This window comes from Entelurus aequoreus, linkage group LG26, assembly GCF_033978785.1.
Source record: "Entelurus aequoreus isolate RoL-2023_Sb linkage group LG26, RoL_Eaeq_v1.1, whole genome shotgun sequence".
Taxonomy (NCBI): Eukaryota; Metazoa; Chordata; class Actinopteri; order Syngnathiformes; family Syngnathidae; genus Entelurus; species Entelurus aequoreus.
In genome coordinates, this window is record NC_084756.1 from 34197338 (window position 1) to 34212337 (window position 15000).

Consider the following 15000-nt stretch of genomic DNA (forward strand, 5'->3'; position numbering starts at 1 on the left):
ATATACAGATTGTATATACAGTACACAGATTGTATATAAAAATTCCCGACTTTGTGACACTTAAAAAAAATCTCAACTTTTTCCCCTCCAACTGCTGGTAGTATAGTTTGGTATTCTTACAGTGTATCATTGTTAAAGGTTGTGTGCTTGACAGCATACCGTATTTTCTGGACTATATAAGGAGCACCCACTAAATTTTAGGGGAGAAAAATATTTTCCATATATTAGCCGCACCCGACTACAAGCCGCAGATATATACGTTGTGAAATGAGTTATTTACTCGGAAAGATTGTTGAAATGTTTATTTATATACTTGTTTCCAAACGGTGTCTGTGACACGGCAGTAAAATGGCTGATCAAACAAAACAGAAGTCATTGTCGTGGACCCACTAGCTGCGTAAACTAGCTCTCCAATCAGATAAACGCACTCAATAACTCCACGGTGACATTTTGGTGAATTTACTGAGGAATTTGTGAAAGTGAAACAATAGAAAAATAAATGTCATTGTAAGTTAATAATACTAACACAGACCCTTGTAAACGTGTTAGCATATTAGCTAATGCTAATGACGCTAGCTTCATTACATTACGATAGCACATACAAACATGCATGAAAACACTCCTCCGGACATCTCACACGGGATAGTGAAGTAAGTATGAATAGTTGTAGTTATATTGTAAAACTTACAAACGTAGCTTGGAGTGATGAGGAAACCATACGAGTAGAAACGCTATGGACGGTTAGTAGACGGAACGGCACTTGTACTTCCGGTTCGAGGCAGGAAACAGAAGGAAATACTACAGACTTTCAAACTGTAGCGCCTGCAGCGAACGAGCTCGTCCACAAGATGGCGCAGTAGCACAAACAATAACACACCTTTTCAGCGTCTCTTATGAAAAAAAACAATTAGCCTCACCGATTAAAGTGTAAGAAAAAAGTAGCGGTTTATAGTCAGATGCTTTATAGATTTACAAATCTTCTTATTTTGCATCCTAAAAAGTGTTCTTGTGTCCTTTCTTAGCGAAGAAGGATGTTTGTGTGTCCAGGCTTAGTCTCTGCTGTCTGATCGCAGATCCTGCTGGGCCAGAAGTACTCCTTCTCAGTGGACTGGTGGTCCTTAGGCGTGCTGCTCTACGAAATGCTGGTGGGACAATCCCCCTTCCACGGAGACGATGAGGATGAGTTGTTTGAGTCCATCCGCATGGACACTCCGCACTACCCCCGCTGGATCAACAAGGAGGCCAAGGAGCTGCTGGAGAAGGTCTGCACCGTCACTGCCAGACCATAGAACAGCCTGGGGGGGAGGGGGGGGGGGACTACATAGAACATTTTCTTCTAAAGGAATCACTGACATTTCATCCTAATCTGCTGTCATTCTCTCACATGCAGTGAGGGGACTTGATCAGGATTTGCTTAACGCTTCGGTTCTTCATCCAGTCTCTTTTGGAGAAAAAGACAACAAATTTGATCACTATCAACTTTGTTGCTCATGCTAATGACATCATGCGTGGTGACCTCATGCGTGGTGACCTCATGCATGGTGACATCAAGCTTGGTGACGTCATGAGTGGTGACAACGTGCGTGGGGATGTCATGCTAATTACATTGCGCGTGGTGATGTCATGCTAAAGACGTCATGCGTGGTGACGTCATGCTATTGACCTCATGCATGGTGACATCAAGCTTGGCGACGTCATGTGGTAACATCGTGCGTGGGGATGTCATGCTAATTACATTGTGCGTGGTGACGTCATGCTAATGACCTCATGCATGGCGACATCAAGCTTGGCGACGTCATGAGTGGTGACGTCGTGCGTGGGGATGTCATGCTAATTACATTGTGCGTGGTGACGTCATGCTAATGACCTCATGCATGGTGACATCAAGCTTGGTGACGTCATGAGTGGTGACATCGTGCGTGGGGATGTCATGCTAATTACATTGTGCGTGGTGACGTCATGCTAATGACCTCATGCATGGTGACATCAAGCTTGGCGACGTCATGAGTGGTGACATCGTGCGTGGGGATGTCATGCTAATTACATTGTGCGTGGTGACGTCATGCTAATGACCTCATGCATGGTGACATCAAGCTTGGTGACGTCATGAGTGGTGACATTGTGCGTGGTGATGTCATGCTAATTACATTTTGTGTGGTGATGTCATGCTAAAGACGTCATGTGTGGTGACATCATGCTAATGACCTCATGCATGGTGACATCAAGCTTGGCGACGTCATGAGTGGTGACATCGTGCGTGGGGATGTCATGCTAATTACATTGTGCGTGGTGACGTCATGCTAATGACCTCATGCACGGTGACATCAAGCTTGGTGACGTCATGAGTGGTGACATCGTGCGTGGGGATGTCATGCTAATTACATTGTGCGTGGTGATGTCATGCTAAAGACGTCATGTGTGGTGACATCATGCTAATGACCTCATGCATGGTGACATCAAGCTTGGTGACGTCAAGAGTGGTGACATCGTGCGTGGTGATGTCATGCTAATTACATTGTGCGTTGTGATGTCATGCTAAAGACGTCATGATAATGACATCATGCGTGGCGATGTCATTCTATTGACATCATGCATGGCGACGTCATGCTATTTACGTCATTCGTGGTGATGTCAAGCTAATTACATTGTGCGTGGTGATGTCATGCTAAAGACGTCATGTGTGGTGACATCATGCTAATGACCTCATGCAAATGACCTCATGCATGGTGACATCAAGCTTGGTGACGTCATGAGTGGTGACATCGTGCGTGGTGATGTCATGCCAATTACATTATGCGTGGTGATGTCATGCTAAAGACGTCATACGTGGTGACGTCATGCTAATGACATCATGCATGGTGATGTCATTCTATTGACATCATGCATGGCGAGGTCATGCTAATTACATCATGCGCGGTGATGTCAAGCTAATGATGTCATTCGTGGTGACGTCATGCTAAATACATCGTGTGTGGTGACGTCATGCTAATGACATGTGTGTTGATGTCATACTAATGGCGTAATGCGTGGTGATTTCATGGGTGGTGATGTTATGCTAATGACCTCATGCGTGGTGATGGCATGCTAGGTGACACCATGCATGGTGACGTCATGCGTGGTGACGTCATGCGTGGTGACATCATGCGTGTTGATGTCATGCGTGGTGATGTCATGCTAATGACCTCATGCGTGGTGATGTCATGCTAGGTGACACCATGCGTGGTGATGTCATGCTAATGACCTCATGCGTGGTGGCCTCATGCTAATGACGTCATGTGCGGTGATGTCATGCTAATGTTGTAATGCGTGGTGACATCATGCGTAATGACGTCATGCTAATGTTGTGTTGATGTCACACTTGGTGATATCATGCGTGGTGACGGCATGCTAATGACATGCGTGGTGACGTCATGCGTGGTGATGCCATGCTAGGTGACACCATGCGTGGTGATGTCATGCTAATGACGTCATGCGTGGTGATGTCATGCTAATGACCTCATGCGTGGTGATGCCATGCTAGGTGACACCATGCGTGGTGATGTCATGCTAATGACCTCATGCGTGGTGGCCTCATGCTAATGACGTCATGTGCCGTGATGTCATGCTAATGTTGTAATGCGTGATGACATCATGCGTAGTGACGTCATGCTAATGTTGTGGTGATGTCACACTTGGTGATATCATGCGTGGTGATATCATGCGTGGTGACATCATGTGTGGTGACGTCATGATAAGGACATCATGCGTGCCCACAGGCCTGGAAAAAGGGGAATCTTCACAAAACTCCCAAATGCTTCCCAGGGATGTAAACAGTGATGCCAGGTGTCAAGAAGAAGCTCGTAGTTGGTGTGTCATGTACACGTTGAGAAGAAAAACATCCAGACTTTGTTTTCTCATCTTCCTGGAATGTGTTTGTGTGCAGCTGTTTGAAAGAGACCCCACACGCAGGCTGGGCATCATAGGTGACATCCGCTCACACGCCTTCTTCAAGTCCATCGACTGGCAGGCCTTGGAGGACAAAGAAGTGGAGCCGCCTTTCAAGCCCAAAGTGGTATGACCCACACACACACACACACACACACACACACACACACACACACACACACACACACACACACACACACACACACACACACACACACACACACACACACACACACACATTCTTGTATTTCATACCTTTTCGAGACCTCCAAAAAATGCTTACCTCTTTAGTACCACCCTTTCTAGACATCATAGAAGAAAATGAAAGACATCCATTTAAATGATATCACCTCAGATTTAAGATACGCACACAAAAAATATATATATATATTTTCTCAAAAATGTTTACTGTACTTTTAAGGTCCGCCTCACCTTTTTTTATTTTTATAAGTAACTCTGCTGCAATAGATTTTCTAAGTTCATTCAAGTATACAGAATTTATTTAAATAGCCTGTGTGTCATCACTATCAAAACAAAACTAAAAAACAATATCACACCCACCCCCAACCACCCACACGCACACACACACACACACACACACACACCATGTTTGCTGACTTTGCACCTTTTCTCGCCGCCTCCAGCGAGCGCCCAACGACTGCAGCAACTTTGACCGCGAGTTCCTGAGCGAGAAGCCTCGCCTGTCCTACAGCGACAAGAACTTCATCGACTCCATGGACCAGGCCGCCTTCGCCGGCTTCTCTTTCATCAACCCCAAGATGGAGCAGCTTTTAGAGAAGTAACCCTCCAACTCCAGAGTCGCACTTGCCAAGGAGCTGCTCCGCCAGCAGTATTTGCCTCGCCTTAGATTGTTAGCGCATTAAGAGGAAGTGTAAATATGAATGTGCATGCCTTAATGAATACAATCATCGTAATAATAGGACGGTACAACTTGCTCCTTTTTTAGCGGCCTGCAGCACATCCTAAAATCAAACTTTAAGGGGCCCAAGGGGGACCCCAGTGGAGCACTTTATAAAATATTTGTTTTAAATGCGCCATAAATTAAAGTGAAGTACAGTACAGGCCAAAAGTTTGGACACACCTTCTCATTCAATGCGTTTTCTTTATTTTCATGACTATTTACATTGTAGATTGTCACATCAAAACTATGAATGAACACATGTGGAGTTATGTACTTAACAACAAAAAAGGTGTACGGAGCCCCTAAAGGGACATGGGGGAATTTATTTTTTTATTATTTTTTTTTATTATTTTTTTTTAGACATGTATATCGTGCGCACGAGAAACTTTCTCGTGCGCATCTTTCTCGTGCTAACGAGATACATGTCTAAAAAAAAAAAGAATCATTACTTTATTTTATTTTTTTTAATGATTTTATAAAAATAAACTATCTCGTGCGCAAGAGAAAGTTACTCGTGCGCATCTTTCTCTTGCGCACGAGAAACATGTCTAAAATAAAATAATAATAATTATTAATTTTTAATTTTTTTTAAATAATTTAACAAAAATAAACTATATCGTGCGCAAGAGAAAAAAATATATATATATATATTTTTTTTTAAATAATTGTATAAAAATAAACTATCTCATGCGCAAAAGAAAGTTTCTCTTGCGCATCTTTCTCGTGCGCACGAGATACATGTCTAAAAAAAAAAATAATAATAATAATTATTACTTTATTTTATTTTTTTAAATAATTTTATAAAAATAAACCATCTCGTGCGCACGAGAAACTATCTCGTGCGCAAGAGAAAGTTTGTCGTGCGCATTTTCTCTTGCGCACGAGATACATGTCTAAAAAAAAAATTTAAAAAAATTAATTTTTAATTTTTTTAAAATAATTTAATAAAAATAAACTATATCGTGCGCAAGAGAAATTTTTATTATTATTTATTTTAAAAAAAATAAGATATTTTAACAAAAAAAAATTCCCCCATGTCCCTTTAGGGGCTCCGTAAAGGTGAAATAACCAAAAACATGTTTTATATTCTAGTTTCTTCAAAATAGCCACCCTTTGCTCTGATTACTGCTTTGCACACTCTTGGCATTCTCTCCATGAGCTTCAAGCACACCTGTGAAGTGAAAACCATCCTCACCTCTCGAAGCTCACGGAGAGAATGCCAAGAGTGTGCAAAGCAGTAATCAGAGCAAAGGGTGGCTATTTTGAAGAAACTACAATATAAAACATGTTTTCAGTTATTTCACCTTTTTTTGTGAAGTACATAACTCCACATGTGTTCATTCATAGTTTTGATGTGACAATCTACAATGTAAATAGTCATGAAAATAAAGAAAACTCATTGAATGAGAAGGTGTGTCCAGGTCCCCAGAAAACAAAAATGATTCGACACACAATACTCAAAGGTAACTCGGGAAAATGTTAATAATAACACACTTTGTCACCTAAACTGTAAAAAGCTTCTTAAGCACATCTATATTAGATTGGTTTTATCTCGTTTACAATTTTAAATAAAAGTCCTCAGATTCATTTCTCAGTATGCGGTCCTTTGGACACCTAATGTCACTACTGCCATCTGGTGTCACGTTTCGTATTAACCCGTTAAGAACATTGCAACGTTAGGAATAGCTGAATGTGTTGATTAAAATGTACGTACACCTGAGATGAACAAAAACGAGGGAGTCATCTTGAATTGTAGAATTTTTGTGAGATTCCTTCCTGTGACTGCTGAATGAATACAGTATTTACATGATATATACAGTATAAGTACAGTATATAGAATATCTACATTATGTGAAGTAGCTGAGACTGTGTACATAGATGGTGTGTATTGGAGTAACATGTATATTGGTTGGCTGTTGTTTTTGTTTTGTTTTTTACTGTCTTCATCTTTTACATCTAATTAAAACCCTCAAAGACTCCAAACCACATGTGAGGTGAATGTTGTTGTAGTTTTTTTTTATTAACGACATGATTTAACATGCATTTACAGTGCAGCTGGAAAGTTGCAATAGTGATGATTTTTTCCTACAATTCATTATGTCACAGTTTTATTCCAAAAACACACCATAATGTTGTTTATGTTTAGCTGTAATAACACCACATTTATCTGCAAATCCACCTTAAAACCTCTAAAGGCTTAGTGGCCACATGCGTGGACAGCACCTTTTAGCTCTTATTTCCAAAATTGTGTACACTACTGAATTGGGGTCTTATGGCCACTTATGTGGACACTTATACTGCCATCTGGTGGTGTCAGAAAAGTATAACATACAATGGAATTTGGGGGAAAAAAGTGTAAAAATAAGAATTAGCATGTCATTAAACATGAAGTACACGTTTGTGTACTTATGGACTAAGTACATCATATCAAAAGATGATACTTAGTTTTTATTCCAATTAGGGTCCAATAAGCCCAAATAAATAAATAAAAAAAGCATGTAATTTATTGCATTTATTTGCATGCCTTTTCCATTGAGGGCCGCTTGTAACAGTGAATAATATATCAATATAATATAAGTATTTGTCTCATGATATTACACAATTGACTATTGTGGAGCCATGCATATATATATGTTTAAGAGTTATTTCTTTATTCATAGTCATGTTTGAAGCAGCTAGTGTTTTTCCATTTGTATTCTTTCTATTTTTTCATTTTATGCCCGCAAGTAAACTGTGTGTGTTACCTTGAATAATTGGAATGTATGAGTTGGAGTACTCTCTTATATCTTATCTGTAGTAGAACAATGAGCCTGTATTCCTTTCTGGAGAGGGTGGGGTTGTTTGCGGATTCAAGAAGTAGTCTCTTTCCGTTTGAATGCCAGATCATCTAGAGCAGTGGTCCCCAACCACCGGGCCGCGGCCCGGTACCGGTCCGCAGACCGAAATTTAAAAATTTTTTTTTTTTTTTTAATTTCAAGAGATCCTGCACAGGGACCTAAAACTTGGTAATTTTTTGTAAGCGAATCTATTATATTAATTAATTAATATTAAAAAAAATTTTTTTTTTATTAAATCAACATAAAAAACACAATATGTACATTATATATCAATATAGATCAATACAGTCTGCAGGGATACAGTCCGTAAACACACATGATTGTATTTCTTTATGAAAAAAAAAACAAATTAAACCCCCCCCCCACCTCTGGTCTGTGGGACAAATTTTCAAGCGTTGACCGGTCCCCAGCTACAAAAAGGTTGGGGACCACTGATCTAGAGCAGCCGATACGAATGTATTGATTAAGTTGATCTCCCAAAGCTTTGGAATAAACTAGGAAATATTCCAATTCTGTCTTGATGGTCCTTCTTACTCAGCATATATGTCATGGAAAGAACTTGGGATTGACCAGTAACTTGGATTCCCTTGGAGGAAGAACTGGTCCTACGCAACACTATGCATTTCATTATACCTTTTTTACGTGTAATGTACAAAAGAATGCTGCCAGTTTGTTTGTTTTTACCGTAAAATCTACAGTTGTTGTTAAAGTGTACAATTTCTGAATATTAAACAAGCAGATACTTAAGTATTTATTTTTTGACAATGAAAAATGGTTGGAATTTAGGATGTTTATTGCAATTTTGGATAATATTAAAGTTTAAAATATGCAGTAGCTTTCATGTAATTTTTTTTTTTTATAAAAATGGAAATCCAATCTACTTTATTTATGTAACACATTTAAACAACAAAAATGTTTCCAAAGTGCTGCACAACAATATTAAAAACAATAATCAAATATTATCCTTAGCTCCACCAATGACTGAATAAAAACAACAAATAAATAAATATAAAAATAAATATGATTAAAAACGAAAGAACCAATACATTTAGTAATAAAATATTTCAGGACTTTATTGACGGGCCATATAAACTGAAGTGTGGTCTAGTAAGGTGCGCGCGCACGCCAAATAGCGTCATGGCTCCAACGTTGCCAGACGTACAATAGTTACTGTATTTGTACGAAAGATTCTCCCTATAATCAATAAATGTGCGATGGATCGATTGGCCACTTAGAATACACGAGCATATATCCTCTCTACAGCCAGGTGGGGGCGCTGTTCTACCAATGGCATTTTCCCCCCCTCAACAGTGAACGGTAGTTAGTTTATTTCAAGTAAAACTGCATTTTTAAGTCATCCTACACACGGTCCATGTTAATGTTGGACTGTGTTATATGTTCCCGAGCAATGTTAAATTAAAAACACGGTGGTTTTGCTAAAAAAAAACAAAAAAAACGATAATTTGTCATTTCCCATCTGGCAACGTTGCCGTACGCGCACCACAGCGTCGTGCGTAACGTACGTGACGTCATCACGCACCAATGTGTCCGGAAGTGGAAACGCCGCTGAATTCGTCCCGACCGTGTGCTCGTCTGGCTCTTTCCACGCCGTGTAGGACATTAAAGTTGCGCTTTTAACGTCGGAAACGTGATGTTAAACTTTTAAACTTAGAGCGGAAGTGACATAAAGGTTGCCAATGAGCTCTCAGGACCTCCTGAAGAGCGCGTCCACTTTGGCGTCGTACAATGTGTTGCTACAGGTGAGCTCCTCATAAAAGTGTTTAATAATATCCGGTCATGTTCATAAAATTATTATTTTCTTCATTGTCAGGTGATGTTCCGTGTGCTTACCTTTCTGTTGAACGCCTTCACTCTGCGCTTTGTGTCCAAGGAGTTGATCGGGGTGGTGAACGTCAGGTAAGCGGAACAATGCATCCATCAGTGGTGGGCATAAATCATGATCATAAATTGACAAGTTGATTTTATTTTAGGTTACTTTCCCTAAATGTATAAAAGTATTCATCATATTCTCTTTTGTTGACGTATTGTCTCTTGTGCTCTCAATGACTGATTGGCCACTTGCTGGTCACGTGACATGCCCTGATTGTATATGTGCTGCACAGGTGCTAATAAATTTTTGTTCTTCCCTTTTCACATTACCTGCCGCCTGCTGCGTATTTGTTTGCTCCTCATTCAGTGTTAGTTTAGGTTCTTGGGTACCGTTCGTTTAACTCTGTTAACAGGTTATGGGCCCAGGTCGAGTTTACCCAAGAGGATATTTATTTTACCGGTGAGCCACCGAGATAAAACGGCGTGTCTTAGTTTTAGTAGTAGGCTACTACTACTAGCACCATGGCTTGTAGAGATGGAGGTACTGGTGGTGGTCGATGGTATCGACTCGTCTTTGACGGAGACGAAAAGAACTATGAATTATGGGAGACCAAATTTTTAGGCCACCTTCGCCTACAGAAACTAAGAGACACAATCTTGACACCGCCAGCAGAAGGAGCAACGGCTGCTGTCCGCGCTGCAGATGCAGAAAAGAATGGTGAAGCCTACGCGGAGCTCATACAATTCCTCGACGATAAGAGTCTGTCCCTTGTAATGAGGGAGGCAGCAGACAATGGGCGCGAGGCGTTGAAAATCCTGAGGGGATACTACGCAGGTAAAGGGAAGCCACGTGTAATCAGTTTGTATACTGAACTTACTTCACTGCAAAAGTTGAGCAGTGAAAGTGTGACTGAATATATGATACGTGCAGAGACTGCAATTACTGCATTGAGAAACGCGGAAGAGGTTTTGAGTGATGGGCTTTTAATAGCTATGGTTTTGAAGGGATTACCAGAATCATACAAACCGTTCTCAATCCACGTTACGCAGAGTGAGAGGACACTCTCGTTTGCAGAATTCAAGACAAAACTCCGCAGCTATGAGGATACAGAGAAACTACGCGGCACGACTGCATCAGAGGACAACGTCATGAAGGCCCGAGTTCAGCCGAGGGGCAAACCTGCTACGGCCAGTGCTAGTGGGACTCGCTGGACGGGGAGTGTGGACAATATTGTTTGCTTCAGGTGTGGCCAACGAGGTCACAAATCCACCTCATGTGAACAAACACAGTGGTGCAGCCACTGTAGGAGCAACACACACCGTGACGCAACCTGCAGACGGAGACAGAGGCGAGACAACGCCCGAGGGGTCGCCGAGGCAGTGGAGGACAATGACTACGCGTTCGTTGCCGGAGACATCCGACGCAGAGACATCCAAAGTGGACGCGGAGACATCCGACGCAGAGACATCCAAAGTGGACGCAGAGACATCCGACGCGGAGACATCCAAAGTGGACGCAGAGACATCCGACGCGGAGACATCCAAAGTGGACGCAGAGACATCCGACGCGGATCTGGTGTCAGAGGAAAAGGTCTGATGGTGGACACAGGAGCCACTTCTCACATCATCACCGACGTGTCAAGGTTCAAATCCTTTGACGACGGGTTCCAGGCAGAAACTCACTGTGTGGAGCTGGCCGATGGAACCAGGAGCAAAGGGGTCGCCGAGCGCAGAGGAGATGCAGAGGTGTATTTGGTGGACAGCGCAGGACGCCACCGACGCACAGTGCTGAAAGATGCACTATTTGTGCCTTCATACCCGCAGGACATCTTTTCTGTGAAAGCAGCTACTGCCAGCGGAGCAACCGTCATCTTCAAGGAGGGTGAAGACGTCCTACAACACAGAAACGGTACACAATTCTATATCCATGAACACAATAGATTGTACTATTTACACACAGTGGAGAAAAATGAATGTGATGACCAGTGTATGGGATGTAATGATTTACAGACATGGCATGAGATCCTAGGTCACTGTAATTATGCAGATGTAGAACAATTACAAAATGTTGTTTCTGGTATGACTATTAAAGGTAAAGTAGACAAGTCAACATTACAATGTGATGTCTGTACACAAGGCAAGTTTGTCCAAACTAGAAACAGGAAGCCTGATATGAGGGCCAAAGCTCCTCTAGATTTGGTACACACTGATTTAGCAGGACCAATAGCCACAGAGTCTAAGGATGGGCATAAATATGCATTATGTTTTACGGATGATTATTCCAGTGCAATGTTTACTTATTTTCTTAAAAATAAGAGTGACACAGTCCAAGCAACTGAAAAGTTCTTAGCAGACGTAGCCCCTTATGGGAAGGTCAGATGTATTAGGTCTGATATGGGTACGGAATTCACTGGTAAGAATTACCAAACACTGCTTCGTACTAATAGAATCCGACATGAGACGTCGGCACCGTACTCGCCGCATCAAAACGGTACTGCTGAACGCAGTTGGCGAACCTTATTTGACATGGCTAGGTGTATGCTCATAGAGAGCGAGTTACCTAAGTGTTTGTGGACATATGCAGTGCAGACAGCTGCTGTCATTAGAAATAGGTGTTTTAACAGACGCACTAAAAAGACTCCTTACCAACTGTTGACTGGAAAAAGACCAAATGTATCTAGAATGCAAAAGTTTGGGTCAACATGTTATGCATATAAACAGGACAAGACAAAGCTAGAGTCAAGGTGTGAAGAGGGTATTTTTGTAGGATATGACAAAAATAGCCCGGCCTACATAGTCTATTATCCTGGCACTCATAGGGTGAAAAAGGAGACTAGGCATAGACATGCGAGTCCAGACCATGCACAGAGGAGTCCAGGTCGAGCTCAGAGAAGTCCCCATGTTCAGAGTCCAGTGACAAAACCTGAGGGCAGTCCAGCACAGGACACTACACGTTATCCTACCAGAGATAGGAGACCACCAGAATATTTAAAAGATTATACATGTGAAGTGGATAGTGATGACCAGACACATTTTAGCATGGACTATTGTTATAGAGTCATGTGTGATGTACCCCTGACCTTCAGGGAAGCTGTAAACTCAACTAATTCAGAAAAGTGGGTTAATGCAATGAATGACGAAATGCAGTCACTCAGAGAGAATAACACATTTACCCTGACCAACTTACCTGTGGGTAAAGACGTAGTGGGGGGTAGATGGGTCTATGCAATTAAGAATAACATTGATGGTTCTGACAAATATAAAGCAAGATACGTAGCTAAGGGATATAGTCAGAAAATGGGCGTTGACTATGACGAGACGTTCTCTCCTACAGCTAACTTGACCAGTGTCCGTGTTATCATGCAAAAAGCAGCTCAGGAGAACCTGATTTTACATCAGATGGACGTTAAAACAGCGTATCTGCATGCTCCAATAGATTGCGAAATCTATATTGAACAACCTGAGGGTTATAAAGAGCACTCTAGTACCAAACAGGTGTATCGGTTAGAGAAGTCACTATATGGTTTGAAACAGTCAGGCAGGAACTGGAACAAGTTATTACATGACTATTTATCTGACAACAACTTTGTACAAAACCTGACAGACCATTGTGTTTACATCAGAGAAACTGACAATGAAAAAGTGATTCTGATAATATGGGTTGATGACTTGATCATTGCTGCCAGTGATGAAAATGCAGTGATGAATGTAAAAGAAATGCTTAAAGCAAGATTCCACATGAGAGATTTAGGTCATCTGAAACATTTTCTGGGTATTGATTTTAGCCAGAGTGATGCATGTGTGAAAATGTCACAGAAAAAATATTCAGTAAAATTGCTTGAAAAGTTTGACATGGTGAATTGCAAACCTAGAGCGACACCTTGTGAACCAAAGCTAAATTACAGCCATTCTGAGCTCTTGTCAGATGTAAAATTGTACAGAGAAGTAGTAGGAAGTTTGATCTACCTGAGTACATGTACAAGACCAGATTTAAGCTTTGTAGTAAGCAAATTGTCACAATACTTTAGTAATCCAACAGAGGAACAGTGGGTTACTGTGAAACATGTGCTGAGATATCTAAAAGGTACAACAGACAAAGTTTTGTGTTACAAATATTGTGAAAATGGTTTGAGTCTACATGCTTACAGTGATGCCGATTGGGCGACTGACGCCACTGATAGAAGGAGTACAACTGGATATTGTATAAGCTTGTGTGAAAATGGTCCTTTGGTTTCATGGAAGACCAAAAAGCAACCAACAGTTGCACTGTCAACATGTGAGGCAGAATATATGGCCTTAGCTGCAACTACACAAGAATGTATGTATTTAGTCCAACTTTTAAATGGCATTGATGGGAGTCAGTCTGCTACACCAAAGGTTTATGAGGATAACCAGGGTGCAATTGCATTAGCCAAGAATCCTGTAAACAGACAGCGATGCAAACATGTCGACATAAAATATCATTTTGTCAGATCAGCTGTGAATGATGGTAAAATATGTCTACAATATCTTCCCACAGATCAAATGGTAGCAGATGTAATGACAAAGCCTGCAACCAAATGCAAATTGTCGAAATTCTCAAGCTTTATGTTTGGAGAATAATTCATGTGATTTATGACATGTGATTTTTGATTTTGTTTCAAATGTTTTTATTTTTATGATGATGTTAACAGTATGAGAGCTAGTGGGAGTGTTGACGTATTGTCTCTTGTGCTCTCAATGACTGATTGGCCACTTGCTGGTCACGTGACATGCCCTGATTGTATATGTGCTGCACAGGTGCTAATAAATTTTTGTTCTTCCCTTTTCACATTACCTGCCGCCTGCTGCGTATTTGTTTGCTCCTCATTCAGTGTTAGTTTAGGTTCTTGGGTACCGTTCGTTTAACTCTGTTAACATCTTTAGCTCATATTAGGCTCATGCACTATATTGCCAAAAGTATTTGGCCACCTGCCTTGACTCACATATGAACTTGAAGTGCCATCCCGTTCCTAACCCATAGGGTTCAATATGACCTTTTGCAGCTATTACAGCTTCAACTCTTCTGGGAAGGCTGTCCAAAAGGTTGCGGAGAGTGTTTATAGAAATTATCCACCCTTCTTCCAAAAGCGCATTGGTCGAGAAGGCCTGGCTCTCAATTCATCCCAAAGGTGTTCTATTGGGTTCAGGTCAGGACTCTGTGCAGGCCAGTCAAGTTCATCCACACCAGACTCTTGTCGTCCATGTCTTTATGGACCTTGCTTTGTTGGAAGAGGAAGGGGCTCGCTCCAAACTGTTCCCACAAGGTTGGGAGCGTGGGATTGTCCAAAATGTTTTGGTATCCTGGAGCATTCAAAGTTCCTTTCACTGGAACTTAGGGGCCAAGCCCAACTCCTGAAAAAACAACCCCACACCATAATTCCTCCTCCACCAAATTTCACACTCGGCACAATGCAGTCCGAAATGTAGCGTTCTCCTGGCAACCTCCAAACCCAGACTGGTCCATCA

At 41.4% G+C, this 15000-nt stretch overlaps 2 protein-coding genes across 3 annotated transcripts in view; both read left to right on the forward strand.

The window, feature by feature from the left end:
- LOC133643486 (protein kinase C delta type-like) overlaps positions 1–5093 on the forward strand; it is an 88607-nt gene extending 83514 nt beyond the window's left edge. For both annotated transcript variants that reach the window (XM_062038099.1, XM_062038100.1), the window contains exons 16-18: positions 1074–1262; positions 3923–4051; positions 4569–5093. In XM_062038099.1, coding sequence (XP_061894083.1) covers positions 1074–1262; positions 3923–4051; positions 4569–4727 — 477 coding nt within the window. In that variant the 3' untranslated portion in view covers positions 4728–5093. The remainder of the gene's footprint in view (positions 1–1073; positions 1263–3922; positions 4052–4568) is intronic.
- Positions 5094–9189: 4096 nt separating this feature from the next.
- Positions 9190–15000, forward strand: part of rft1 (RFT1 homolog) — a 34893-nt gene continuing 29082 nt past the window's right edge. The window contains exons 1-2 of the mRNA XM_062038293.1: positions 9190–9443; positions 9515–9600. Of these exons, the coding sequence (XP_061894277.1) occupies positions 9381–9443; positions 9515–9600 (149 nt within the window). The 5' untranslated portion in view covers positions 9190–9380. The remainder of the gene's footprint in view (positions 9444–9514; positions 9601–15000) is intronic.